We start from the raw sequence: 27,923 nt of genomic DNA, 5'->3' as shown, positions 1-27,923 counted from the left end.
TCTGATGCAGCAGGAGATTAGAAACCTCTTGTCTCCGGGCCTGATGAAATCAGGCTGGCAATCAGGGCTGCTGCAGCCGAAAGCACCTCTGCCCTGCACCTCGGCCCCCAGCCACGTGTCCCCGAGAGGCACCGTGGTGGCGAGGAGCTCGGGGATGCCTCGGTTGCTCGCGTCTCTGGGGAACTGAGCCCGGGTCATGGACGGGGGCACCAGACCACTTCAGCAATTCTCAGTTTCAGTTTTCCTTTGAGAGCGGCTGCGTGCATGTCAGGCCTGTTTTAATACCCAGCGATGACTTGAAGCCAGGCTTTCGGTTCCTGCTGTCTCACTGCACGGTCGGAGGGGGGAGGGTGTGCAGGGCAGCTCTATTCCCCGCCGGGGCTGGGGCGTCTGCTGCCACATCACCAAATACATCGACATGGTGTCGTTTTGTACTCGACCATTCCTTCGGCAAGGGTGGGCACAGCTCCCGGCGGCCTCACCGCGCTCCGCTCCGGCAGCGAGCAATCGCCACGTGAGCTGGCGAGCGCCTTTGCGGCCATCCCCGCTGCCACGGGCACCCCGGCGCTGCCGCGGGCACTCACGTTTCCACTCCGAAACAGGAAGTTTCTGACAAAAGTGGGTTGCTCTGCAGCACGCAAGGTCCGGCTCCGCCGTTCGAGAGAGACCTGGGTGCCAGTCACAGGTCATTTCTTTCCCAGCATCTCGGAGGCTGGGCTGCGCCGCGGCAGTGTCAGCCTGGCTGCCGGCAGCCCGGGGCTCTGCCGCGTCCTCCTCGAGCAGGGCTGCACGTGATGGGGATGTGCAGAGCATTTGCTCCTTCCCTGTTTTTCATTCATGTGGGCTGGAAAAATGTGTTCATGAGACGAGTTGCTGTGGCATTATGTCATGGGCCTTCAGCTGGGCTCTTCTCCCCAGCAGATGAACTGAATTTAAGCATCGGGCTGTGCTGGCTTGGCAGGAAATCTCGTGTTTCCTACTTGTTTCTTCTTCAGGGGAGGAAGGAGCAAACCCACCTGCCCTTGTCCCCAGCCCCAGCCACGGGTGAAGGGAGCTCTTCTCCAATATGCCCGATTGTTCCCAATCCAAGAGGCTCTGACAGCAAGATTTAAGCCTTTGCTGTGCAGAGATGGCTGCGCTGCAGCTGTGTCAGCGCCCAGCCCTTCATGCATGCGTGAAAACCTCATGGGTCCTAAACTAAATGCGATGGCTTTTATTTCTAGAGGTGTCTTGAGAAGTCCCTCGGGAATGGTGTCAGGATGGGGTGCCCATCTCTTCCCCACCTAGCCAGACAGCTCACGCGGCCGCATCCTGGCATCCCACGTGGCTGGGGCAGCAGGGCTCAGCCCGCAGCTGCGCCGGCGGTGCTGGGTGCTTCACTCACCCAGCGGCCTGGGCACAAGGGAACTGCAGATATCGGGACTGGAAAATCCCCAGGCTGAAGTCACCCCGTGTGAGTCGGGCCGGGTCTCCACAGCTTTGGGATCCCGGTCTGCAGGGGATGAAGCAGGCGGTGAGGTTTCCACCACTTCCCCCAGGGCTGCTGCAGCCTGGAGCTCCCAGGAGGGACATTTCCCATGACAGCCATTCCCGCTTTGCTCTTGTTCTCTTTCCTTCTGACTTTCCCCTGTGCAGAATCGTTCCTAAAGGAAAGCCAGGAGGATGGGAATGTTCCTGCGGTGACACTTGCCGGGGTTGCTCCTGGCTGGATGTTCCAAGCAGGAAAGGACTCTCCCGGGAAAGACAGTCCCCAGCAGCCCGACCTGCTCCTGGGGCTGCTGGGGCTGCATCAGCTTGTCCTCTGCTCGCCTCTGTCCTGTAGGACACGGTTTTCAGGAGCAGAATTGGTGGTTACAGGTCCCTCACTCCCCAAAATATTACATTCTTGCGATCACCCTGCTCACACGCCCTCTCCGCAGCAGCAGCTGCCTCCCATGGGGAGGAAGAGGCTTCTCCTCTCCCTCTGCCTGTTGGTGCAGGTACGGGGGGGGAACGCGGGGTCCCAGGGGGGCAGCTTCAAGCGGAGGCAGCCCCGGCTGCTGGTGCATGAGGGTGCCTCGCTCAGGCAGTAGCCAGGGTGGGAGGTTGGAGGTCAGAGGAGGGTCAGGTTTTTGACACGCACTACAGCGACACAGTGGTTAAAATTAGCCCGCAGAGAGGAAACTGGCAGCATTGTGGAAGAGCAGAAGTTTCCTCTCACGGCAGCCTGGCCGCACGCCGCTGCCAGCCCTCCGCTCGCCACGGCACCGCTCCGTCCGGGCCACGCACCGCCGCTGGCATGGCGGGGCGACGAGCCGCTCTCCGCCAGGCCCGGGCATTGGTACCGCACGGCGTGAGCGCGCACGGGGAGAGCAGGCAGCGTCCCTGGCTGCGAGGCGCCTGGCTGAGTCACCTCTACGGGGTCTGGCCCTCTCCTCGGCTTCGGGACCCCAGTGCTGGGAGCCTGCGGGGACCCTTTTGGGGCGGGGGTCTCTGAGGCTGCTTTGCTCTGTACGAGCAGAGCAAAACCAGGGTGGTTTGGGGGAGCAGGAGGAACTCAGGCATCAACGTGCCCTTTGTCTCTGGAGCTTGTAGCACTTCCAGCCCCTGTTTGCTGACTTTCTCCCTATAAATCCGCTGCTTTCCGGGGGTGATGCCGGTCAGCAGGAAGCAGCAGGGGAGAGCTCTGCAGGTGCGGAGCCCCGCTGCAAGGGGACGGGGTCTGAGCCGAGGCCAGTCGTGGTGGCGGCGCCAGCAGAGGCTGTGCCGTGCAGGACGGGGCCGCGGAGGCACTGGGCTCCCGCACTCTGGAAACTCCATTTGAGAGCCTCGTAAATTGGATAATTATCCGAGCTATTGAGTTTCCTTCTGGACAGATCCGTCCCAGCCTCCCTGGCGGGGCTCCCCAGTTGGTCTGTGAGATGGGCCCGTGGGATGGGGTTGTGCTGGAGACGAGGAGGGGCTCGGCCTTTCTCAAATGCCCCCGCTTGCCCACTCTTGCACCTGCATCCCTCCCCAGCCTTCGGGGGGAGCGGGCGGAGATCCTGGCGATGGAGCCAAACCGAAACAGTAAGGAGAGACCATATCATTCATCTCTCACACTTCAGCAGGACTTCCCCCTGTTAGGTGGGGCTGGGCAGGGGGCTGGCTGCCCCCTGGCAGCCCCGCGGCCCTGGGGTGCACAGAGGGGGGAGGACAGGACATGGATCGGTGCTGACTTCGTCTGCCTCCTTTTCCCTGGGGACAGTGGGCTCCAAGGCACAGGCAAACCCCTTCTGTTCCTGTTTAGAAGAAGAGGGGTACCCCGGCCATCCCTGCGGTGCTGTGTGGTGCCACCCGCATCCCGCCGGGCCTTCTAGCCCCAAATGCTTCCCTCTGGCCGTTGCCCATCTGCCTCCCCTTTACACTGACTTTGTTTTCCTTTCCCTCTCCCCAACCCCCTCGTCCTCACCCCATAGGTTATTGCAGCCGACTGCAAGAGGGTCACAGTTCTGAAGTATTTCCTGGAAGCCCTTTGTGGACAAGAAGAGCCTTTGCTGGCATTCAAGGGTGGAAAATATGTGTCAGTGGCACCCGTCCCAGACGCCATGGGAAAGGAAATGGGAAGCCAAGAGGGAAAACAACTGGAAGATCAGGTACCGTGCGGGAAGAGCGCGCCTCGGTGAAGGAAGAATCACCCCTGTGGGGCCCAGCCTCTGCCTGCCCTGCAGCTCCCGCTATTTATAGCCGGCAGAGCTGCGTGTGCATTTTATGGGGGGAGGCACAGGGGGGGCAAATGGTGCACAGCCCTTGTCTCCCGAGTGTAGTTCACTCGTGCCCTTTCCTGCCAGTCCAGCCCGCCTGCCTCTATCTCGCATGCTGCTATGAGTTCCAGATGCTGCTTTTTCATACCCGAAGCGGGGGGGAGCTTTAATAACGTGCAGCGCCGCGGCCCCGGGAGAGAAGGTGGGCGAGGGGGTGTCAGGGTTCAGCTTCAGGATCAAGTTTATAGCCGTGGAGCTCGTTGCAGCGGAGGCCTGAGCTCCAGCCTCCAGCACACGTACAGGAAGAGCTGACATTGGCGCCCCGTCCCTCCCCTGCCTCTCACATCCTGATGTGATTAAGGAATTCAACTCTTGTTTTTCTGCCCTTGCTTGTTCCTGTAGGCCTTGCTTCACTCCAGGCTCCGTGTGTGTGTTTAAGGGCCCTGCCAGCCGCTCTGCAGGTTGACTCTTTTCTTCTGTTTAATCTTGCAGTTGGAAAGGCCAGGGAAACAGGAGAGAGGGGCAGAGGTGTTGGGAGCAGGATGCTGGGTGGCCCAGCACTGCCCAGGCTGGCTCCGGGACCCCTCCCTGTGCCAGGGCCGGGCACTGCAGAGCCAGAGCGGGTATTGCCCCGTGCAGGGGACAGCACCTCGCCTCTGCCAGCACTGCGTGGCCTGTGGGAGGCCCCAGGGGGCTGACAGCCAGAGGAGCCCAGAGCAAGAACACGCTCGGCACCCTCCTCATCCCAGCTCCAGCTGAGCAGGGGACAGGTTATAGGTGATTTCTATGCACCAGGGCTCAGAGAAAAACCCCAGGCAGCAAGAGACATCTCTGTAAGGTGGGAGACCAGGACCCTTGTCCTCTTCTGGAGGTGGTGCAGGAGCTTTTCAGGCTGACGCCGCCAAGAGCATGTGATATGGTTGGATCCTCAGTTTCCACGCAGTGTCACCACAAGGATGCTTCTGCTCCCTGGAGCATTCCTCTTGTTGGGTTGGCCCCTCAAATTTCTGCCACCAACAAACACGGGACGGAGGATAGCTCCCTCCTGCCCTGTCCCCAGAGTCTCTGCTCAGCTGTGGGAGCCTCTACATGAGCTGGTTGTGCAACCGTGGAGGTTCCTCCTTGGGCTCTGAGCACAAGGGAGCTTCCAGCTTGCCAGCGTGACCACCGCCAGCCTGGGCAAGCAGATCCCGACCCACTGCCGCACATCTGCATCTGACACACGCTCTTCGCCGAGGCCCTTGCGCGATGCTGCCCCTCTGGCAGCGTCCCCCCCATCCCCTGTGGTCCAGGCTGTCCTAGCAGAAGGAAGTGAGCCTGAGGGCTCCATCTTCCTCCTTCCCATGGCTTAAAAGTCACAAGGAGAGAAGAGTATGTGGTTCTGTGGCCAGGCGGGTATGTGGCCCTGGTGAAATGATTGACTATGCGACTGTGCACTGCTGGGGTCATTCTAAATTAAGGCTGCGAACTCCTGCCCGAGTCCCTCCGGCTCATGTGTGCCGTGGCAGCTGGGCAGGGCAGGGAGTGTAGCGATGCTCTTAATCCCTCCAGGGATCCTCTTGTGCCAGATCCATCTTCTGCAGCCCTCTGGGGGCTCAGAGCAGGTCTTTCTACCCAGGCACCACCTGAGAGCTCTTCCCAGCCCCATCACAACCTTTGGCTTTTGTGCAGGGAAGGGGACATCGGTACCAGCAGGGCTTGGGAAGGCTCGTGGTCGCCGCACTTGGGAGCAAGGGGGTCTGAGCGGGCCAAGGGGTCTGTCTGGGTCAGTGGCAGAGCCTCATTCATGGGCAGCCCGTGCCTGCAGGCAGCTGCTGGCGGGACACGTTTTGAGGAACAGGGACCTGTGGTCTCCCCTTTGGGCAGGGAGAGCTGGGGAGAGCAGTGAAGCTGGGAGGGGAACCGTGTTGTAGCTGCTCCCCGGTTGGACACCAGCCACCACCTCCCACCCTCCTGTGCCCCAGAGATTTGGGTGTGTAGGGACAGACCAGCACAGCATTCACCTGGGGTAGGATCAGCATGGCCCATTCCGGGGCCTCCAGTTCAAGCAGTGCAGGCGTACTGGGAAGGGTCTGCAGACCTCCTGGTGGGGAGAACCAGAGAGGGGTCTCTGGGAGAGGGTGAAGATGCAACATGGTCCAGAAGAGCCTGTGTGGGCAGGAGGTTGGAGAACCAGGGACCCTTCAGTTCAGGAAAGACAAGGTTCCTGGCCAGCAGGAGCATGGCAAAGGCAGACTAGAAGTAGGATGCAAATGTTAACAGAGGAAGTAATTAACCGTTGAAATGACTGACCTCAAGACGCAGTGGATTCTTCATCATGTGGGGCTTTAAAATCAAGATTGAGTGTCTCCTTCTAAAGCATCTCAGCTCATCTTCCAGCTCAGCTCTAAGTTTTGGGGTGGGTGTAGGAATCTCTCTGGCCTATTCAGAGGTCAAAATGGAGACGGGGAATGGGCTCTTTGGTCTCCTGCATTCATGGATTCAAGTTTCCTGTCAAGATGATCAGCTTGCGCGCCTAGCCTCGGATGAGGCGGCAGCCTTAGAGCAGCGTTGCGCAGCCCTGCTGCGGGCAGGTGGGGAGAAGCAGCATTTGCTCCAAGGGCCATGCAGCCTAAACAGCAGGGCAAAGCAGAGAGACATGGAAACACCATGGTTTTATAGAACTGAAGCCTATAAAGCATCAGTGGCTCGCCCAGGGCTGTGGGAAGAGTTTTCTAAGGCAAGGGACTTTGATTTTAGAACACAGCTTTAAGCAGGGCTGCTCCTGCCCTGCTGGGTCGCTGCCCTCCCTGCCCTGTTACCTCCTGTCTCACCTTGTCATTTCCTGGATGTTTACTATTTATTTATTTTCTTTGCTTCTTTTGGGCAAATAGAAATAGTCGGTCACTGATCAGCGCGCGGTGACGGACCGTGCCTGGCGGGGATTTGTCTGCTGGAAGGGGGAGAGTCCCTGCCACCAACATCCCTTACAATGACTTCTCTCCTGTTTTTTGTGTTTCTGCATTTCCTGGAAGAAGGAAGATGATGTGAGGATTGAGGCATTTGAAGATGATTCTGAGGCTGAAGGCAGCGGAGGAGAGATGGACATCAAGGAGCTCAGAGCCAAGAAGCAAGCCCTGGCCAGGAAAGTAGCTGAGCAGCAGCGCCGTCAAGACAAGATTCAGGTAGGACGGGCTGTGCGACTGCAGTGCCGGAGCTGGCAGAGGAGCTGAGTTGCTTTGGTGCATGGGCTGATCCTGCCTCGCTGTGCCGTGGTGCGCAGCCGTTTCCCTGCTGTGCTTCAGGACCAGCGGCCCCTCAGGGTGTCCCGAAGCACCTTGAACTTCTCTGAGACCCAGCAGCAAGCTTAGTTTTTGTCCTTTGGAAGGGCCAAGTGGGTGTTGCTGTCCCCACCCAGGGTAAGATCTGGCTTCCCAGGCCCTGAGATGAATGTTTCAGGGACTCCTGGGACCCTTGTGAAGCCAGACACAGCTCCGTGGAGCTGCCAGCACACCCAGGAGCCCTGGCAGGGCAGTGCTTTAGCTGATGGCTGTAGTGCAGCGTGTGCCAGGCAGCGAGCTGTCCCCCTGCCCAGGACAGACGCTCTGTGGCAGCGAGGTTCGGCAAGAAATCAGCTTTCCTGTGCAGTGGGGCACAGGCAGACAGGGGAGGGTGGGACGTGAACGGCAGAGTTCATGTGGGAGCCAGCGGCAGGAAAAATAGTCTGCGAATGGCTGCGGCAGCCAGAGCGCTGCTTGCAAAGTGTTGCCATCGTTATGGGGACAAACAGACGGGACACAGGTGATGCTGTCCTGGCCCTGGCCTGATCTGAGCATGTTTCGCAGTGGGCGTTGGTGGAGTAAACTGGTCGGACGGGGAGCAGACGCCCGGCCGTGCACACTGTTGCTTTAAGAGCAATCTCACATGCATGGCTGTTGGCTGCCTCGTTGCTCGCAACCCCTCTTCCTCCAGCCTCGCAGCCCAGATGAGGATTTCTCAGCAGAGGAAAAATTCTCCCTGGCTCCCCTCCCCCTCACCTCCGCCCTCTCTAATGCCCAGGGCCCTTCACTTCCATAATTCTTCATTTTCCAGCCTTGAACGTAAGCCAGACACATCTGTCTGGCCATATGCGTGAACTCTGCAGTGTGTGCCGAGGTGGTTGTAAAACAGGGCTGCTGAAGGCCCTACTGGGAGAGCGTGCACATGTGTACCCTCCGGCTACTGGCGCCGGGCCCAGAACCACTGCGCTTCGCTTTTCCAAACCCACCCCAACCTTTCAGATTTCGCCTTTTTTCTTTTTTCATTTGAATTTTTGAGCAATTCATATCAAGGCGAAGGTAGAAGTTGCGCCGGGAGGGAGGGGCCGCCCCCGCAAGCGAGTCCATTATTGTTGGCAGGTACCTGGGTCACATTAATACAAGGAGGAAGAAAGCAGCAGCGAACGAGTGAGAGATTGGAGAGATGGGCTGTAAATTAAAGCGGCCTGAAGCCTTCCAGCCTCCCAGGGTTGTTAAGCGGGAGGTGTAAGTAAATTCCCCACTTCCCACTGCCTTGTACAGACACAGCAAACAGGAACTGCACATGTTCGGGGAGGGCAGCGTGCAGCAGATCCCGGCCCCGGCGACTAGCCCAGCTGCAGCAGGGCCCCCCGGGATGGCCACTGCCCATTCTGCAGGGAGAGTGGGGGCTGCCTGATGTTGTCAGGGGCTTTCTCCCCCCGGCGTGCTCCTCCCTTCCTCCCCAGCCGTGCTGGGGCTGATGCTCGCAGGCAGAGAGAGGTCAAAACGAGGGTGTGGGCAGCTTCAGGGGCTGCACAGCTGAGAGCTGAGGTGCAGTTGGAGTCTGAAGGCGTGGGGTGGAGGAGAAGTCCTTGGGGCTTCGGTGAAGTTATCCAGCCCATAGCTAGCTGGGAACAGCCTGGAGCAGAACATGTGTGCAGGCCCCGGTCCTCTCCCTGCGCTGGTACTGACCACGCCAGAGGAGCAGAGGAGCTCGGGTGGGAAGCGCTGCCTGGGGAGGCCAGGTGGGAGCCAGCTCAGCATCTACCCGCTCTGCTTTCCCCCTCTTGGCCTGTGATCCTTGACCTTTCTGATCCTCCCAAGAGATTTTGTACCTCCTGGGACCTGGGAACCTTCTGCCTTCCCTGTAACAGCCTGCTTCCCTCATTCAGTGCTCACCTAGGGAGTTCATGCCTCGGCTGCTCTCCGAGTCCCCCTTTCATTATCCTGGGGACAAGCCATAGCTCCACGTATTCATCCGAGTCCCGCAGATGCGGCTCATGCCTCGGCGCAGCTGAGAGCCTCGGCTCTCCACGCACGGCCCTGTGGCTGTGCCTGCACAGTGGTGGGGACTCGGGTCCAGAGAGCCCAGGTGCCACCGCTGCCTCGATAAGAGTCTGTGATGATGTGGGCAGGGACCCAGCGTTCGAGGCAAAGCCTTCATCTCTTGGCCATTTGTTTTATTTCTCTGTATTTTAACATTCCCAGCCCTGAGTTTTCCCTGCTCCCTCGTGGTGCATCCCTTGGCAGGGTGCTCTGGGCCAGAGGGAAGCTTCTCGCAGCTAAATTCACTACCCTCTCCCCAGCAGGTCTCTTTGCGCTATCCCTGCCTTCGCTGTGCTCCCCACACTTTACTGCCCAGCTCTCCTGCTGCTGGAGACCATCCGCCTGACGTTTGTCCCAAGGTCACTGCTGCTGGTTACCCACCCTGCCTCAGCTGGCGGGGCAGCCCTGCGGGTCCAGCCAGCGCTGGGGTCGCATTTACACCTCGAGGGGGATTTGGGCTTCGCTGCGGTCCTGCGGCCCCTGCCCTGGCTGGGTGTGTGACGGACTGTGGCTCGAGCTGCTGGGGGAGTACAGGCAGGGTAAATGGCAAACGGGAGCAGGAGAGCTCAGCTCCGTTCCCCTGCATGAGCTTGGTCCCCAAAACCACCACTCTGAGGGGGGAAGGTAGGCCAGAGTGGGGTTAGGTCGTAGGCTCTTGTGTGCCTGGGTGGCCGTGGTTGCAAGGAGGCAGCCCTTTGCTGCCTGGCCTTGGTTACAGGTTGGCTGCTGCTGGCTCCTCCGCCAGCCTGCCTCTGCCCTCACCGCTTGCCCAGACTGGGACGGAGCCGCCTGCCAGCCCCGTGTCACAGGCTGGTGACCGCAGCGATGCGTCGGGATGAGGTGAAAGACCAGGCACGTACCTGGGTGCCGTCCAGACATTTGGAGGGACGAGAAGCCAGGCAGGCAGGTGGACAAGAGGAGGCGGCAGCGGCGCTGCCGGGGCAGGCAGCATTCTCTGGCAGGGCTGTGTGTCCCCGGCCAGCGGCGGGTCCTGCAGCGCGCTCCCAGCCGCCCACGCCGCTTGGCCAGGCCCTCGGTCCGTGCTGTTCAGCGTCCCCCGTCCTTTGTGCCGCCGCTGTGCGCTGGGAGCGGTCGAGTTTCCTGACCGGTTGAAAACATCCCACCTGAAACATAACAGGCTCTTCCTCTGGATGCTGCTATTGTTTTGCTCAGCATTACAGAAGCAGCTTAACCGGGGCGGCCAATTATGACATGTCTTCCCAAAATAGCCGCTCTCCTGTCCCTTCTGAGCCCACGGAACGGCCGCCCCCTTAAGATGCAGCCGCTCCTTTGTGGCGGTAGTGTGAGTAAGTGGCTAAATATAGCCGTATCCCATTCACGCTCTTCTCGGCGCGCAGGAACAATGCTGCGGGTGCACACGCGCCGACACGCACCTGCCTGGGAGCGGGTGCCTGCTGGCTGCGGAAGACGCACACCCACCCACGGCGGCTCCGCCACGGCGGCGGCCCCGGTTTGCTACCAGGCACGGGGCACGTTTACTCCTGAGGAAGACGCTGGAGACGAACCTTGGGAGGAGGAAGCCCTGGAGCAGAGACTAGAGAGGCATTGTTCTCAGCCCTGGAAAATCCACCTCCGATCCCCGCGGAGCACGTGGGGCTGGAAGGGGCAGCGGCACCGGGTTTCCTCGCAGTTGGAGAGCAGGTCGGGGCAGGAGAGGTGGCAGCAGGATGGTGACAGCCCATCCGTCCTGGCAGAGCAGTGTAACCCCGTATGACCCATCCCAAAGGCGGCGGGGCGGTCGTCTCTGCCCGGCCTTGGCTCCAGGTCTCTCTGCCAGCCCGGCACCGCGGGCAGAGGAGCTCTGGGGTCCGTGTTTGGAGCCCGGGGGGCCCGGTGGGGAGCCCCCTCCTAGTCTGTGCTTGGGGCGGAGACCCTCAGGTCTCCCCCCCCGGCACCCTGCAGAAATAGCACCTGATGGCCTGGCTCTGAGAGGACGGGTCCCCGGTTCACATTAGAAGCCCTCGGCCGGGCAGCAGCTTCCGGGGAATCCCCCAGGTGATCCCAGCTGATGGATGAGCTGGGAATTTGGGACTGTGTGCACAGGAGTGTCTGATCTCAGTGCTGCCACCAGCTGGGGCAGCCGGGGGAGCCACCTCCGGCTCCGGCCCAGCTCCTGGGAGAAGCCCCCATGGCCAGAGCGGGAGGCCGGGCAGGGGGCTGTGGGTGGGAGCAGCTCTGACTGCCGCAGCGTGCGGGTGCAGCAGGCGGGAGAGGGGGAGCTGGCTGGCCCCGGGGGGAGCAGAGAGGCCCCAGCCTCAGAGCCCCCCTGCCACATCCACCACTGCAGACTCACTCTGCCATGGGGATGTGCAGCATGTTTAACCCCAATAAGACACGGCTTAAATCCAACTGCCCTAAAGCACTTGGGCCAGGGCAAGGCTGTGCCTCCGCTGTTTTAACCATGCCACTCTCCCCAGGGTCTTCTGCAAACCCCACCTCCTGGCAGGGCACACAGGCCACCGCCTCCCTGTCCCCACATCGGGGAAACTGAGGCACAGTGAGACCGGCAGCTCGTTTGTGGCCGTGGTGGCAGCACAGAAGCCGAGCCCCAGACACGGGCATCCCGATCCGCATCCCCGCGCTCTCCTTCCTCCCCACAGGACCGTGCCCCACGCACCGCACAAGGGTTAACGTGGTGCTTGCCTCCCTGGTTCCCCGCACATGGGCTCCCTTTCATCTCTGGCGCGGGGCCAGCCAGCGTCCCCATGAATCACAGGCCACTCCTCTCCCCCCCGAAACCCCTTGGCCAGAGGCTTCTGCAGCCTTTTACTCACACAAACAAAAATAAATCTCGCTGCCGGCCTCTGAACTCTGCAAAGGCGAGTTTCCCTCTGGCTCCCCGAGCGGCCCGGAGCTGTGCGCAGGGACTTGGCACGCTCCCCGCCGACCTCGCTCTTTCACTCCCGGCGCATCCTGTGTCCTTCTCTCACCGGGCGGCCCGGCAAGCGGAATGGGACGTGACGGCCGGCACAGGCGTTGTTCGCAGCTGCCAGGAATCAGCCGGGTATGGCCTGCGAAGGCCGCCGGGGCAAATGCCACACACGAGGGTACTGCCCCCCTGCCACCGTCACCCCCACGCCCCTCGGCCGGAGGGGTAGGTGAGCTTCCCGCTCGCGCCACGCTCCCGAGGTCACCTGCATGGACCGCGACAAGCCCTGGGGTCGGGGAGCCGTATCAGGGTGCAGGCGGGGGTCCCCTCCTACCACTCACCCTTGCTCATATACGAGTGCCGTCACCCGTCGGAGGCTGCGTGGTTTCACACCCCCCCACCTTCCTGCAAGTTCGGGGCCATCGGCCTCTTTGGCCACCACACAAGGGACGTGCTGCTTTGCTCTGGGTCTCTGCGTTGGCTGAGGGGGCTCTTCTCTGTTTCCCCATGGCAGGTGGAGCTCGGTGGAGCTCAGCAGGACCTGGTGCCTCCTAGGGACAAGCATCTTCTCCCACACCCCCAAACCGTGGGGAGAAACCCCACCTGCCGCCTTCCTCCCAGCGAGGAGGCAGTGGCGGTGGCAGCGCCGTGCCAGGGTTGCAAACACAGGGTTCCCGTGCCGCCAGGGAGTGCCAACACCTCCCCGGGTGAAGGCAGAGCGCAGGCAGGGATGGCACCCTGCATGTGGCTGGCCACGGCAGCATCCATACAGGGACGCTGGTGCCATTGTAGGTGCCCCTGCATGATGGGGGACGCGTATCTTCGCGCTGTGAGGCCAGCTCAGTGCTGCCGTGCAGCAGACGGGGCTTGGTGCGCTCCCCGCTCTGCCCATCTCCCCTCCGGGTCGATAGGAGCTGCGGCCCCGGGACCACGAGGCGGGTGGGAGGCACGTTGTGAGGTTATGGTTGCTGCCTTGCCTGGAGACACTTGTGGGAGGTGGCAGCATCAAGTCGCCTTGATTTAAAGCCAGATGACAACACTTGGAAATGGATTTAAAAACCACTACTTTCCATGGCCACTGCTGGCCCGTGCAGCTCGTCGTTCCAGGGTGCCGCTGAGGCTTCGGCGTGACTGCAGGAGGGTTCGGAGCCTCACCCCAGGCAGGGGGAGCTCCCCGTAACATTGGGCAGAACGGGGTCGGCGGCCGCCTCCTGTCCCCGGGGCGCGTCGTGTGGGTGCGAGCCCGCTGTCGCAGGGTTTGCATGGTGGATGTGTTCCACAGCAGTGCTGCTGTGCTCCGTGGGTGACCAGTTCCTATTAGAGGCAACAAACATCAGCGAGTCCAGGGAAGCTATTTTTAAGTAGAGGAAGCACTAGAATAGCATCCTGAGTTTTTTAAGCCTGTGACTTACTAAAGAGCTCAAGTCCTTCGATAGCGTCAAAAGTAATATGTGAGCTCTTGGGTCCCATTTTGGCAACTGGCATTGTCCAGAGGCCCAGGTGCAACCCCGCAGGGTTGTTAGTAAGGCTCAGCAGACCCTTCCCATGTATGTGTGAGCACCTCTGGTCTCCAGTGGCTGCAAAGGGCTCAGCCGAGGACAGTGCTGTGGGTTTCCAGGGCTCTAGAACCCACCTGGTTTTCCAGCTGTATGGAGTCAGAAAAGGCAAGGGACGTGTGGGAGTTGGTGAGACAGTGAGTGAGATACTCGGCCAAGCATCCCCACCCCGCAGACCTCCCCTCCTGCTGCCTGCTCGGGTTCCCTCTGTTAGGTTGCTGTTGGCAGGACTTGTGTGTCCCGAACTGGTTCGTTTTGGCTGTTGTCACCTTGAGCTGTTGCTGTCTGGAGTCCCAGAACCCGCTTCCTCCAGCCTCCTTTTCTCTCCACTGTTCTGTATCGGGGTCGGTCTCTTGTCACCAGTGCAGACAGAGCTGGCAACTGCCAGCCCCATATTGTCCCACAAACAGGACAATTCCCAAAACACTTCCATTTTCAAGGCTGGTCCCAGCTGTTCTCCCCAGAGCCTGGACAGGGCTGTTCTCCCAGGACAGTGCTCTCTTGGAGGCTCTCACCATCCCTCTCACATGTGCGCTGTGGACCTGCAAGAGTTGGTGTTCGCGGTGTGCAGGTGGGATGGACGCAGCCTCCTGTCAGTCCCCTTCACATGATGCCCTTGCTGCGGGAGGCGTGTGTGCCAGCCAGGCTTATCTTCTGCTCTCAGGGTCCACAGGTCTTAGACATGATGTCCTACTTATCATATGTCCTTCTCCTCCAGGCTGTGCTGAAAGACCAGAGTCAAATGAGGCAGATGGAGCTGGAGATCAGACCTGTCTTCCTGGTCCCAGACACCAATGGCTTCATTGACCACCTCAGCAGCTTGGTAACACTGCTGGACTGCAGGAAATTCATCCTGGTGGTGCCCCTGATCGGTGAGTAGGGCTGGCGTGAGGTGGGGGCTTTCCCTCTCCCCCGGCGCGGGCTGTCCCTCCGTGCCGGCTCCCCCTCTCATGCCCCACGTGCCCGCAGTGCCTGTGTGGTCTGGGGCTGGACAGCTCGTGCCGCAGCTGGCTGGCAGCAGAGGCGGCGCTGGAGCTGGCATCCATCCTGCCCTGTCTTCTCCCAGCCATGGCCGGCATTCCTTCTGCCCACGTCGCCCTTCTCCCTTCCTGCCAGCTTTCTCCCCAAGGTGCATTTGGGGGTGCCAGGGGTTGGGAGAGGCAGATGGGTGTTAAATGGGATTTGGAGGGAATTTTGGAGGGAGCAAGGAGGAGGAATTGTTAAACAATCAGAGAAGATAGCTTATCCCAGCTGAGCTGGGGCTTAGGCAGCCTGAGCAAATGGCCGGCCTGTGTCCCAGCGTCTCAGAGCTGCTCAAGCCCAGCCCTTCTTTTTATCCTTATAAAGCTCACAGTAAAACAGCAAGCTGGTTCCCGTTATTGGTAAACACTCACCCTGGCAGATAACGGCTGTGCTGCTGGGTGGTCTCCCAGGGTGGCGGGAGGATTTGGTTAGATGCCTTCGCTCTGATTGTTTGATCGCGCTCCGGGCTGGAGGTAGCATTCCTCTGGCCAGTGTCACTCCGGCGCCCAGCGCGCCCCGGTGCCAGCCTGGCATCCAGAGGATCCCCGAGGGCAGCAGGAGAGGCCAGGGCAGGAGCGGGCCGAGCCTCGCAGAGCCCGCAGCCAGTCCCCATCCCAGCCGCAGCCCCAGGAGGCCCGGGGCCGGCTCTGCCCCGTGGGCATCTCCAGCATCCAGGCAGCGAGGGGTATGCCAGTGCGGGTCTCCTGGCCTGTGGCACGCAGGGGTGCCTGCCCTCCAAGCCATTATGGGGCTTCCTTCTCAACTCCTGGTGTCCAGCAGACAGCTCTGCCTGCCCCAGAGCTCTCATCCGCTGCTGCCCTTCCCCTCGGGGCGACCAGTCTGGCTCAGGAGGGCTTCCTGGGGCTGGGACCCATGGGTCGGGGGAGCAGGGCTGGCCGCCTGCCCAGCTCAGCACGGGAGCTGCCAAGGTGCTCGTGGCTTGGCACCGCAGTGCCAGGGCTTTGTGTGGAAGCAAAGGGAAGGAAGCCGGCAGCACCAGCAGAGCCTGGGCAGCCCTGGGGGCTGCGGAGCGTGATAACACCTGAGAGAGCCAGGACCTACCCTGCAGCCATGGCCCTGCTTCCTGGTGCGCTCCTGTCGTTGGCTTGAGGCTTGTCTATCCGAATCCCAGCCAGGGGCAGCAGTTAAAACCCTGGTCCTGTCCCTGTCCACGATGCTGCTGCCCTCATCCTGCAAAAGGAGCCTGGCTTGCCCTGCCGCGGGCAGGAGGAGCAGCAGTGACTGAGCACCTTCAGTGCTCTCCTGTCCTGCCGCCTCCCCGCACAGGCCGTCGTAGGGGGGACAGAGTAACGCATCTCCCACTGCCTGCCACGAGTCTCCCCTGCCGCTGCTGAAGCACCCTGAAGCCAGCGACTCCCTGTCCACGCCGGGTGTTGGTCAGATTCCCCCTCGCCCCCCAGGAAAGGCATCAGTGCTGAGACCCAGGTGCGGGCAGGAGGCACCCGTCCCCCGGGGCTGCTGGGGGCAGAGGCCTTGGTGCCGTGCCCCATCGCTGGACCAGAGACACACGCGGTGCCCTTCCCCCCAGCACGGGGCACTCCTCCGCACTCTTCCTGGGGATGCAGCAAGGGGTTAAGCGCGCGGCTTCGCGTTGGGTTTGTTTCTCTTGCTCTTTAACCTGCTCCGTGCTCCTTGAGGCTGACCCCGCCATGGAGAAGCCAGGCCTGGTGCAGAAGCACAAACAAGCCTCCCCTTTGAAGCCTGTTTAGCTTGGAAGCAGGAAGGCGGATTTCGGGAGGGAATACCAGCTTTTCCTGTTTGATGTTCCGTTCTTGCACGGCTCCCCCCACCATGGGCCCAGCCGTGCATTGTGTGGAAATGGCAGCATCAGGTCGGTAGCAAGAAGAGTTGCCGGCCAGCGAAGAGCAAAGCAGCTCCATGCAGCTTTAATTTGAATACCCAGACAGTGAGTGCCAGTCTCACCATGGAACAGAGCGATCACGCAGGCTCCCTGGGCAGTGATTCACAGCACTGGGGAGAGGCCTCAGACCCCGAGCTCTCTCCCCGAACCCCCAAGGAATGCATAGTTCCCACTTGAACTCAGGACTTGGCTCCAGGCTCGGAAACAATCTTCAGAAATGAAGCCATGGCTAAAAGACATACTGTGCGCACAGAGGCTCCCTCGCGCACACGTGCACACCAGCTCTCTCGCGTGCCCGGCCTCGCGCACACGCAGCCCTGTGCACGATCGCAGGCAAGGTCGCTTGTGCGCACATCTGGCCGCATGCTTGTGTGCCCGGCCTCGCCGCTAGCCGCCTTGGCGGCATCTTGCTCGCACACGCGCGCTCGTACTGCAACGGAGAGGCTCTTCCAGCAGCGCCGGTGCCGGAGGGTGGGTCCCTCCTGGAGCTCTGCTGTGGTCCCTCAGGCTTCTGCTGGGCTTGGGGTGCTGGAGCAGCTGGGGTTCCCGGCCGCTTGGCAGCAGTACAGGAGGCTCTAAGGGTTGACAGGCGCCAGTTAAGGCTAACGGGCTAGGAATCCGCCTGATCCCAGGCTCAGGCTTGTCTTGAGCAGCATGGGTCAGGACAGATATGCGAACCCAGATGGGTGAGGTGTTGGAGAGAGCGTGTCCCCTGCCGGGAGCCTGGGCTGGTGGCTTCAGGTGGGGAAAATAGGGCCAGGGCTTGCATGGGAAACAGTGCTGGAGTGGGAACTGCCTGCACCCACGCGTGACCCTGTTCCGGCGTGCAGCCCTGCAGCAGGAGGGCAGCAGCTTTTCATGTCTGAAAGTAACTGCGGGGAGCTGAGAGGTGGCAGCGCAGCGCGGGGCGGGAGGCGCGGTTCTGCTGGCCATTGCTGTGCTCGGAGGCAGAGGAGCTGGCTGCAGGAGGCTGGGGTTTTCTGACACCCTCGGGCACACATGGAGGTGCCATCGGTTGTGAGGCAGGAGTGTCGGGTAAGGGGGCACGTTGGTGGTCCCAGCATTTTGCAGAGCGGCGCAAGATGCCCCTAGCATTACCCACACGCCGCAGGGGCGAGGTGCCTGCGCGCTCGGGGCCGAGCCAGGTGACCCTCAGCGGTGGAAGGCAGCAAAGCTTTTCCAGACCCGCAGCCAAGTCCAGGAGTGCAGGGACACTGTGGCAGCTGAACCCAGATTTCCTGAGCCAGCTCCCAGTGCCCCGGCCCCGAGGCCTTGGCAACTTGCGTGCTCCAGCAGCAGGTCATGGGAGCACCTTGTCCCATAGCAACTGTACCTCCTCTTCCTGTTTGAAGTGATAAACGAGCTGGATGGCCTGGCCAAGGGCCCGGAGATGGAGCACCGGGCTGCAGGCTATGCCCGCCAAGTGCAGGAGAGAGCCAGGAAGTCCATCGAGTTCCTGGAGGAGCGATTTGAGAGCCGGGACAACTGCTTGAGGGCTCTGACCAGCCGAGGCAACGAGCTGGAGTCCATCTCCTTCCGCAGCGAGGACACCACTGGCCAGCAGGTGAGGGACATCCCGGCCCCAGGAGGACGGGACGCAGGGGTAGTGATGCTGAGGGCTGGAGGAGGCTCTTCGCCACTGCCTCGTGGGGGGAAGCAGGGGCCCTGGGGCCCGCGGGCTCTGGGCAGGGCTGGCTCTGTCCCCACCGTTGCAGGCAGCTGAGCAGGCTCCTGCGGGCTGCGTGTGTTTCGGCTCCGAGCAGCCCTGCTCTCCACTGAGCTGCAGCAGTGCCTCAAGGGCAGTGCAGAAATCAGGGTGGTGGGGTTGCAGTTTTTTTCTCCTGCCAGGGGTAATGTTGCCCTTTTCTTGCAGGGAAACAATGATGACCTGATTCTGTCCTGCTGCCTCCACTATTGCAATGACAAGGCCAAGGATTTCATGCCCTCCAACAAAGGTAGAACATCCTCATGCCTTCCTTTTCCCTCCTCTGTTGCACCCCACAGACCCTTCTCGTTTCTCTTTCATGGCCCTTGGAGCCGGGCCCTCCTGCATTTTGCCTCTTTCAACACCAAGGTGCCACCTCCTGCCTCCGGTCAGCCCCAGGCTGTGGCCCTCTCACCGCATTGCCAAATGCGCACCTCACGGCGCCGGGGATGCCCCAGCCTGTGAGAAACCCACTGTAAATGTCCACGCAGCAATTTCATGGTGCCAGCAGTGGTGACGAAGGGCCAGAACGAGCCTCCTCCCTGCAAGCCCCGGTACCTCCTGGCCGGGGGTCTTTTTCCTCCCAATGCCTGGCTGGTATCGGCCACACGTGCTGGGACCAGACAGCCCCCGGGCTGTTGCCAGGGCAGTGGGGATGGGAATTGCATCAGCAGCTGCCCAAGAAATCAACCCGCATTTGTCAGTGCGAATTCTTAGCAGCTTAACTTGTCAGATTCACAGAGAAACCGTCACCAAATGTTTATGTGCAAATGATGCTGAATTTTGAAATCATGTGGATTATGGGGAATGGGGCCTGACAAGCTGACAGCCTCTGGTTTGTAACAAGGAGGCGCGTCACCAGCACGGAGCAGAGGATGTTTATTGTTACACATTTCTTAAAGTGTCCGCACAAAACCTCCCAATCCTGCTTTCGGCAGCCTTCAGCCCCAAGCCTGCCCTCCCGCCGAGCCCCCGCTCCCCTTCCTCCCGGCACGGGCCGGCCAGTGCGCTCGCCCCAACACCCTCAGCCCAGACACCATGACCATAGCCTGCGTTCCTGGCCACCCTCCCCTTCCCCTCGTCCTGCCGCTCCCCGCGCAGCCAATCTGGGCCCATGTTGGGCTCCCATAAACTCTGTTTTTTCCATTCCCATCCTGGCTCGGAGGCACTGTGTTTCCTGTGCTCGTAGGAACAGTACTCTGGTCACAGGACCCAGCTGCTTACACATACCCCATATGCTTCCCCTGCTTCGCACACACGTAAGCGTGGCTCCCACATCCCAGCCCAGCGCGTTGCGTGCGGGGCAGCTCATCCATCTGGGGGCAAGATCCCTTCGGTTATTTCTCAGGCTTCAACTCTCTCTGGCTGTCTGAGCCCTAGCCAGAAACGCCTCAGTGTCAGTGGCGACTCCAAAAAGCTTCACAAAAAAATAAGGGGTGGTTTTAGATCTTATAATGAGATCACCAGAATAATAGCACCAGCTTCCTGCTGGAGCCAGGGTCGCGGGCTGTCTTCCTGGCCTGGGTCAGGCAGAGGGACCTCCTCTTCCCTGCCTGCGGCGCGGTGCACCACCCCATGCGGGCACCGTGGGACCCCGGCGCTGCCCTCCGGCCTTCCCGGCCCCGGGGCTGCGGGCAGAGCGCACACCTCATCCCCCAGCCAGCACGGGGAGGGGAGAAGGCGGCCTTCGAGACGAGTGTTGTCTCTGAGCTGCCACGGGAAGCCTCGGCAGGGAGCGGGGAGCTGGGAACGCTGCCGGGCAGCCCTGCCATGCCGTGGGGTGCAGCACCCAGGGCGGGGGCAGGGGGGAGGCACGGCATGGGGACAGCGCGGTATGGGATGGGTGCAAGGGCTGGGGCAGAGCGGGGAGGTCTGAGCTTCACCCTGCGCTCGCTCTTGTTGCAGATGATCCCATCCATTTGCTCAGGGAAGTGGTTTTGCTGACAGATGACCGAAACCTGCGAGTTAAGGCGCTGACCCGCAACGTGCCAGTGCGGGACATCCCCACCTTCCTCAAGTGGGCCCAGGAGGGCTGAGGGGGCCGAGCGGGGCCAGCAGCCCCTGAGCGAGTCACGCAGCCTGTTACGGTGGGACACCGGCTTCAGCGGCAGCCCTGACCACGCGCCGCCACCGCCTTCCAGCCCACCACGAACAATAAACGCCACGTCTTCAACCCACCCCAGAATGGCCATGCTGCAAAGGGCCCCCCCCGAGGGCAGACCAGCTGGGAAGGTCATTGCTGTGGATGGTTCACGTGGAGGCTGGGCCGTTGAGGGTCCCGCCAGCCTTTGGGCAGGGCCGGAGCGGAGCTGGCGAGCCCCGCTGGCTAGGGAAGCTTTGGGTGAGCCCGTGCCGGATCGCCAGCCTTTTGCTTGGTTTGCTTGGTTGCAGAGAGCTCGAGTCACGAGTCGGTGGCTCTTCGGGTTTGTAGGCTGCGTAGGGCAGAGACCGGGGACACGCCACCGCAGACTTTGGGATTGCTTAGTCCAGCTCGTGCCCCTCAGAGAGACCGTGGACTTCAGGGGCAGGGTCCCTCCTGCCCCAGCCTGTTCGCCCGGTGTGGCCCAGGCAGCCGCAGGCCTCCAGCCCCTTCCCCACCCCGCGCCCACCCCACGCAGTGGGTGCTGCTTGCAGAGGTGCTTGTCCTTGCCCTGGTGGAGGGTTTGCTTGTTCAGTTTCATTTCAGACTTCAGTATAGGTTAGTTTTCAGGTGTGTGCCCTGCCTGCTTTGCTGGGGGGAGGCTTTGAACAACCCCCAGTCCCCCCACAGCTGCTTTGTGTTCTGCTCCCCTGCCCACCGCAGCATTACCTGCCCTTTCCCTCCTGCCCCAAACCCCTTAGTCCCACCCCGTTGCCTTTAGACACAGTTTTTGACCCAAGACTCAGCATGAGACTAACAAAATCCTCCAGACCTCCCCCCCCAAGGACCCCAGGACCGGCTGTCCCACAGGGCCTGTGTGTCCTCACATCACGGCCGCCTCTTGCATGTGGGATCCGGCTGTGGGACTGGGCAGGGCTGGAGAGAGTTGGGGCAGCACCCAGCCCCCCACCACCGCTTGTCCAGCTGGGAGGGTCCCCTCTCGAGTTACCCATTCACCATGGAGGGAGCCATGAAGGGATCCCCCGCTGCCTCATCACTGGGTCACACCATGCCAGGAGCCAGTGCAGGGTTGGGGTGTTGCTGAGCCCTCTCCCCACACCCCCCATGTTGTCCCATCCCCAGCCCAGTTACATGCCAGATACAGAAGCTAAAAGGGAGCATTAACCTGTGAACTGGAGCCCCTGGAGCTCTGTCAAGTCCCAGTCCCATGAGCAGAGGGTGGGAGTGACCCCGAGGCCGTCCCTGGTCCCCGCTGGGGTGCCGCAGCTGTGGGAGGGAAGCGTCAAAGGTGCCGGAGGAAGCAGTAGGACAGAACCCAGCGTTTTCCTTTCCTGCGTGGGTGGCTCAGACCCGGTGTCTGCATCAGGAAGCCCGGTGTTACCCCTGCACCGTCCACCCGGCCTCACGGCGAGGGCCAACGCCGGGGTCGGGGGCCTTGGCAGCGCCCAGCCGCGGTGGGGCTGCGCGGCACAGCAATGGAGACGAGCGGGGTTGTGCTGGCTAACCTGTGCCGTACGAACGTCCCGGCCGCGGGGCACCGTGCAGGGCGGCTGCTGGCAAAGGAGGGTCTGCGCTGCGGGGCAGAGCCTGTTCGGCCGAGACTTTGGGGTGCCCACGCCTGCCATCGCACGGAGCCATCACCGTGGCTGAGCCCAGCCGGGGCCGCGGCGCGCACAGCTCCCACACGCCGGTTCGGTGCCCGCAGCCGTGTGCCGCGCCGTGCTGGCTCTAAGCACCACGTAGACTTTGCCTTCTCCTCCACACCGGGTGTTTAAATGTTTCTTTTTGAACAGAGCCCCCCCGGGCTGCTTTGCAAGGCCCTTCCCCAGGGTACCACCAGCTCGGAGGGACCTGTGGCTCTGCCGGACACCGACCCCTCACGCTGGACCATGGGCTCGGCCGTGGGACAGAGGTCTTGCTGCCATCAGACCAGCTGGGACGCCGGCGAGTGGCGCGGGGACTCGCCGACCTGAGCGCCCCGTGCCCAGGGCCATCCGTGCCAGCTGCCCCGAGCCACCGCGGGGAGCCCATGTCGAGGAGGCGGCCGCATTCGGGCTATTTTGTTAAGATGGTTTTAATAATTTTTAGTATTAAACACTTGTCTGTGCAGCATGTTGTTTCATTTGCTGTCGGCAGGCGAGTTGCCGCCAGGGTTGGGGCAGGGGTGGGCACGGCGGCCACCAGGGAGGAGGAACGGCAGCGGGACGCGTTTGTGCTGGCGAGGACAATGGCAGCTCTGTCCCACCTGCAGCTGCTGCAGACCCCGACCGAGGGGGCTCCGGGCAAACCAGGTGCACGGCAAAGCCCCTCGCAGCTCCGCACCCACCGTCCCCCCCGGCGCGGCTCCCCCCCCAGCACCGGCCAGGCCAACCCCCAGAGAAGGACGCGAGGCCACGCGCGTTAATGTCATTTTATTGCTCATTCGGTTTCGACTATAGAAAAAAAAGGGGGCAAGGAGCCCGTGTACAAATCGGACGTGATACAGAGGGGGCCGGCAGCCTCGCTGGGCGCTGCCAGCTGTGCTTTGGGTGCTGCTGCCGCCGCTCACCCCACGGCAGCTCCACAGGGACTCTGCCGGCCCTGGGGGGCCCCGGGGGCACCCCGGCAGCCCAGGGAGGGCGAGGGGGGCACCTGGGCAGGAGCGGCCAGCTCAGGCTAAGGCACAGTGGCTGCGAGGCCAGGGACAGTCGCTGCTGGCGGCCGCCCCGGGGCCTCGTGTGCAAAGGAGAAGAGGGGGCTCGGGGAGGGGAGAAGCTTCACATTAGCCCCAGGCAGAGGGGTCAGGGCAGGGGCCGGGGGGGCGTCCAGGCCGGGGGGGCTTTGCCCACACCGAGCAGAAGGCGGGGGAGGGGGTGCGATGGTGGCAGGGGATGCCCCGTGGCGGAGGCTCGGCCCCAGGTCACCGCAGCCCAGCACCTCCCTCGGCTCTGCCCCCCCGGCTCCCTCCTGCAGCCCCCTGCCCACCCCCCCGGTAGCTGACAAACCAGACCGCTTTGTCTTTGTCATGAACTCCCCGGCCCGGCCGCGCTGGGGACGGGCATCTTTGGCAAAAAAAAAAATAAAAACTAGAGGCGAGTGGCTGCCTGAGGGCGAAGCCGCCGGACCCCGGACCCCCGGCATCCCTGATGGTGGGGAGCCTGCTGGGGCAGGGCCCAGGGGCTCAGTCTGTGACAGGCCCTGCCCCACCTCCCAGAAACACCAGCTGCCGGCGGCCGAGCCACCGGGGTCGGGCGGGAGGTCAGTGCTTGCTCCACGGTGAGGAGCATCGCGATTCCCCGGCCCCCCCGGCGTGGGCCCAACCGCCGTCCCCCCGCCCCATGCCCGCCGCTCAGACCCTGCTGTGCCCCTCCATCAGTCTGCCCCCGAGCTCCCAGCATGGCCCCGCGGGGTTTGGCCGCCACAGGCCCCCCCAGCCCCGGCACGGCCACGCTCTCCACTCCCGGTCAGGACGGCTGCTCGGAGGCATCGCTCCGGCCGCGATGGATGATCTACTCACAGGCCCACGGCAGTCGAGGCAGCACAGTCCGGGTCCCATCGCGGCTGAGCCGAGCACCGGTGGGTCCTGCCATGGGGCTGGGGTGATGCAGAGAGCTGCCGGGGGCGTCCCCCCACCCGGGGAACAGCGCCAGGGACAGCCCTGAGGTAAGGAGCGGGCTCATGTCCTCCAAAGCCTCGGGTGCAGCCCGGCCTCACAGCTTGTGCTTCGCTCCCGCCCCGGGGCTGGGGGCCCAGCAGCCCCCACCAGCAAGCGGGGGGCCACGAGGTCAGTCCCTGAATTATCGGCTTCTCCCGGGCAAGCCGGGGCGCTCATCGCGGGATGCGCCGTCCAGCCGTCCCGGGGCAGCTCTTGTGGGACCTTCCGCTACGAGCGAGTTCTCCGGGGCCGCAGGCAGCGCCGGGGGATGAGCACCCACCGCCCTTCGTCCCCCCCCAGCTCCACGCGGGACAGTGAGGGGAGCCCGGCGGCCCCCCCCGCCCCGCGGCTGGGCCGGCGCTAGGGGGGCGAGTATCGCTCTATGGTCCGGGCGGCCTCGGCGTGGAGGTGCGGAGCCTGCGCCAGCACCTCAGCCGCCTTGTCCTGGCTCAGCCCCAGGTGCTCGGCCGTGAACTTGGCCAGCGGGTAGAGGCTCTCCATGGCCTTGGGGTCACTGAGGAAGTGCGAGGTGTGGGAGAGCAGCTCGGCCGCCTTCTCCTGCTTGAGCCCCAGCTGGTCGGCGGTGAGGCGGGCCATGGCATAGACGCTGTCGGGGAAGTCCAGCTTGGCTTTGCCATCGGGGCCGGCCGCATGCATCTTCATGTGGCTGATGAGGTTGCGCTGCTGGGCGAACTTCCCGCCGCACACCTGGCACTCATAGGGCTTCTCGCCCGAGTGGATGCGCATGTGCTCAGTCAGGCGGTACTGGCGGGTGAAGCGCATCCCGCAGGCGTCGCAGGCGAAGGGCTTGAGGCCGAGGTGGCTGCGCATGTGGCGGGTCATGGTGCCGCGTTGTGTGAACTTCTTGCCGCAGATGGTGCAGGGGTAGGGGCGCGTCAGCCAGTGCGTCTTCTCGTGCTGCCGCAGCGTGGCCGGGTCCTTGTAGGACTTGTCACAGGAGGAGCAGCGGTAGGGCCGCAGGATGTCACCCAGCCCTGGGCCACCCTTGTCCAGGAAGGGCACAGCCTGCTCGGCTGCCGCCTTGTGATAGAGCTCCTCTTCGTTGTGGGCCTCCACGTGAGCGTTGAGCTGCTCGGAGCTGGGGAAGCCTTTGCCACAGGGGATACAGACATATAGGTTGTCACCCAGGCTCTCCGGCTCGTAGCCCAGGTGGTTGCAGTAGCGGTCCAGCGCATCGCCAGGCGAGGGGCCCTCGCTGCTGCCCGTCTCCTCACTCGTGCTGTTATCAGGCTCCAGGTCGTTGCTCTCCACGCTGGGGTAGCGGGGCTGCGGCACCGTGGGCGGCGACTCGGCCTTTTCCTCCCGCTCCAGCTCCTTCTCCGCCTCCCCCTCGTCCAGGTAGGGGCCCAGGGGCTCGTGCTTCATCCAGCGGTACATCAGCTCACGCCCGTCGGCGCGGGGCAGCGGGGGCTCGGCACAGGGTGGCGTGCTGCGGAAGGGGTCGGGGGCGTGGGGGTGCCCTCCTGGCTCGCCGCCCGGCGGGGAGTCCTTGTAGGCGGCGGCGTGGCTGGCCAGGAGGCCGGCGCTGACCGGGGGGCTGTCGTGCCGTGGGGGCAGCGAGGGCTCGCGGGGCTCGCCGGGCAGCAGGCGGTCGGTGGGCAGGAGCTGGGCGGAGGGGCCAGTGGGGCTCTTCTTGGAGAGGTCGAGGCCGCAGGGCGGCGAGCAGTGGCGCTCGGGCGGGCACAGCCCGTGGGGGTGCAGCGGGGCGCCCTGGGCGGCCGAGGCATAGAGCTCCCCGCACTGCGTGTTGAGCGGCGCCGCCGGCTCCACGGGCGGCAGGTCCACGGGCCGCGGGGTCCCCGAGTAGCAGGCCTGGATGACCGGCGTGGCGGCACGCAGCCCCCGGCCCAGCTTGTAGGGCGCGTAGCCCCCACGCAGGTGGCAGTATTTGCCGCTGCGTTTCAGCTTCTTCTTGCAAAGGGCCACCAAGCCGGGGATCTGGAGGTAGCTGGCGGCGGCCAGCACAGCGCCCAGGCTCTGCTCGCCACCCGGCTCACACTCAGCCAGGCGGCCGGTGTAGATGAAGTCAAGGATGAGGCGAAAGATGCCGGGGCTAACCATCTCGTGGTCCAGGTTGAGCAGGTTGTCGTGCACCACCAGCGACTTGAGGTAGGCGCTGCTGGCCGCCAGGATGTTCTTGTGTGCGCGGAAGAGCGCGTTCTGCACCACGATGATCACGTCGCACAGGAAGCCCTTGGTGCGCTGCGTGTTCAGCTGCAGCAGCAGCTGCCGCGAGTGGCTCGGCACCTCCATGGCATCCAGCATCCCGCTCCTCGCCCGCCGCCCTGCAACACACCGCCCCGTCAGCGGCGCAGCCGGCCCCGGGCGCTCGGCCCACGCGCGGGGGGCTCGGCCCGCACGTGGGGTGGGGTGTGGGGGGGGGTGTCGGGGCTCAGCCCCCAGCCCCGCACACCACCACGTCCCGGCCGCTCTGTGCGGCCGCTCGGCCGGTGCCACCGCTTATATGGGGGCTCGCTTCTCGGCGGGCCGGGGGGGCGGGAGGGGGGTGAAAACCCCCGGAGGCTTTTGGAGAAAGTGACATCACCCGCCGCCGCCGCCAGCGCCGCGCCCCGGCCCCGCCAGCGCCCCGACCCCCGCGCCCACCTGCCGGGGGAACCGTGGGGGGGGGAACACCCGCACCCCGGGCCGGTGCCCCCCGCCCGCCCCCCCGGGGCCGCCGCCCTGCGTTACCTGCGCGGCGCCGCTGCCCCGGCTCCCCGCGGCGCCTCCCCGGCTCTTATGCGCCCCGGCCCCGGGAGGCGGCCGGCCGGACCCCCCCCGGCGACCCCCGCCCCCGTTTCCTCTCCCCCCCTCAAACCCCCCCGCGAGGTGAGCGGGGGGATGGCCGGGGAGGGGGCAGCGGGACCTCCCCTCCCCACCTCCGCTCCGGTGCCGGTCCCCCCCGCCCAGGTGGGTAAAGCCAAGCGCCCGCGGAGCTGCTTGTTAGGGCTTTCCCCCCCCCCCATTTTTAAATTGTTTTGGGGTGTCGCCCCCTCTCCCCGCTTTACCTGGGCGCCCGGTGGCCTCCGCCAACCAGCCGAGGTCTCGGTGAACTCTCATGGCTCAGCCCCGGGGGGGCCGCCGCCGGTTGCTGTTCCCCTCCACCCTCCTCCTCCTCTGTTGCTGCTGTTCCTCCATACCCCGCGCTCCCGGCCGGTCCTACGGAACGGGAGGAGGAGGAGGTGGTGGTGGTGGAAGAAGAAGCAGGAGCGGTTCCTCGGCGTTCCCGACGCCGCCAGCGCGGAGGTGAAACCCGGGCTGCGAACTCCCCCTGACCCCGGCCTGAACTCCGAGCAGCGCCGCTGGCTGTTAAAGGGACGGCGGGAGGTTTTCCTCCTCCCATCCCCGGGCGGGGCACCGACAAGCCGGGCCCCCCCCCTCCCCTCCCTTCTTCTTCCCCTCCCTCCCCATCCCGGTCTCCTCCTCCTCTCTCCGATCCCGCTTTCCCCCCTCCCGGTCTCCTCCCGCCCCGACCCCGCCGCCCCCTCGGGGGTCTCCATCCTCGGGGCATCAACCTTTGCCCGGAGCCACCGAGGGGGGCCGGGAGCCCCGGAGGGCCCCCCCTCGGTGGCTCCGGGCACGGGCTGCTCTGTTCCCCCCCCGGGTCCCGGTACCGCTCGCAGGGCGCCATCTAGCGGCTCCGGTGCGCTCCATCCCCGCCGGTTACCGGAGGCGGCTCCTCCCCGCGCAGGTGCGCGGTGGGACCCGTCGGGGCGGGCGGTGGGGAAGGGTAAAATATGGGTGTCCTGCTAAGGACCGCCTGGTGTGTTTGCTGCCCCACCCGAGGGGACACACGTGGAAGGGGGGTGGGAGAGCTGGAGTGGGTGCTGTGAGCACAGGGTGCTTAGGGGGGACCCTAATCGGTGCAGGTGATGTGGGGAAGGGTTTTAAGGAGGGGGGGGAGGGGGAAGGCAGCCGGCCCTAATTTGCTGCTGGTGGGGAAGGACAGAAAGCAGGGGGGCGCACAGCCCTGGCGCCCAGATGTGTGGCGGCGGCGGCTCGGGGTGGGCCAGGGGCTTGCAGCAGTTGAGGAGGAGGAGGAGAAGGAGGGGGAGGCGGAGGCGGCAGCGCCACGTTTCCCCTCAC

General features: G+C 63.5%; 2 protein-coding genes across 3 annotated transcripts in view; one reads left to right on the top strand and one right to left on the bottom strand.

The window, feature by feature from the left end:
* The window catches only part of SMG6 (SMG6 nonsense mediated mRNA decay factor), a 115,920-nt gene extending 93,629 nt beyond the window's left edge, over window positions 1–22,291 (top strand). The window contains exons 14-19 of one of the 2 annotated variants that reach the window (XM_075113532.1): window positions 3,438–3,614; window positions 6,740–6,886; window positions 14,190–14,343; window positions 17,729–17,940; window positions 18,250–18,331; window positions 19,987–22,291. In XM_075113532.1, the coding sequence (XP_074969633.1) occupies window positions 3,438–3,614; window positions 6,740–6,886; window positions 14,190–14,343; window positions 17,729–17,940; window positions 18,250–18,331; window positions 19,987–20,117 (903 nt within the window). In that variant the 3' untranslated portion in view covers window positions 20,118–22,291. Of the gene's footprint in view, window positions 1–3,437; window positions 3,615–6,736; window positions 6,887–14,189; window positions 14,344–17,728; window positions 17,941–18,249; window positions 18,332–19,986 lie in introns of both variants that reach the window. The other variant, XM_075113531.1, reaches the window with a different exon arrangement.
* A 287-nt stretch (window positions 22,292–22,578) lies between these two features.
* HIC1 (HIC ZBTB transcriptional repressor 1) lies at window positions 22,579–27,169 on the bottom strand. The gene is made up of 2 exons (XM_075112966.1): window positions 26,846–27,169; window positions 22,579–26,122 (listed from the first exon to the last, which is right to left on the bottom strand). Exons 1-2 carry the CDS (start codon window positions 26,895–26,897, stop codon window positions 24,177–24,179), a joined length of 1,998 nt encoding a protein of 665 aa, XP_074969067.1. The 5' UTR covers window positions 26,898–27,169; the 3' UTR covers window positions 22,579–24,176.
* Window positions 27,170–27,923: the final 754 nt, after the last annotated feature.

The sequence above is a fragment of the Phalacrocorax aristotelis genome, chromosome 18, assembly GCF_949628215.1.
Source record: "Phalacrocorax aristotelis chromosome 18, bGulAri2.1, whole genome shotgun sequence".
Classification (NCBI taxonomy): domain Eukaryota; kingdom Metazoa; phylum Chordata; class Aves; order Suliformes; family Phalacrocoracidae; genus Phalacrocorax; species Phalacrocorax aristotelis.
Note: the sequence above shows the minus strand (reverse complement) of the source record. Positions and strands in the feature narration are given on the sequence as shown.

Excerpts from the sequence above, each read along its gene's own strand:
- HIC1 (XM_075112966.1), bottom strand. The coding sequence starts at position 26,897 with ATGAGAGTTCACCGAGACCTCGGCTGGTTGGCGGAGGCCACCGGGCGC. Across the intron at positions 26,123-26,845 it reads GGAGGCCACCGGGCGCCCAG|GGCGGCGGGCGAGGAGCGGG; the intron begins GTAAAGCGGGGA and ends GGTGTGTTGCAG.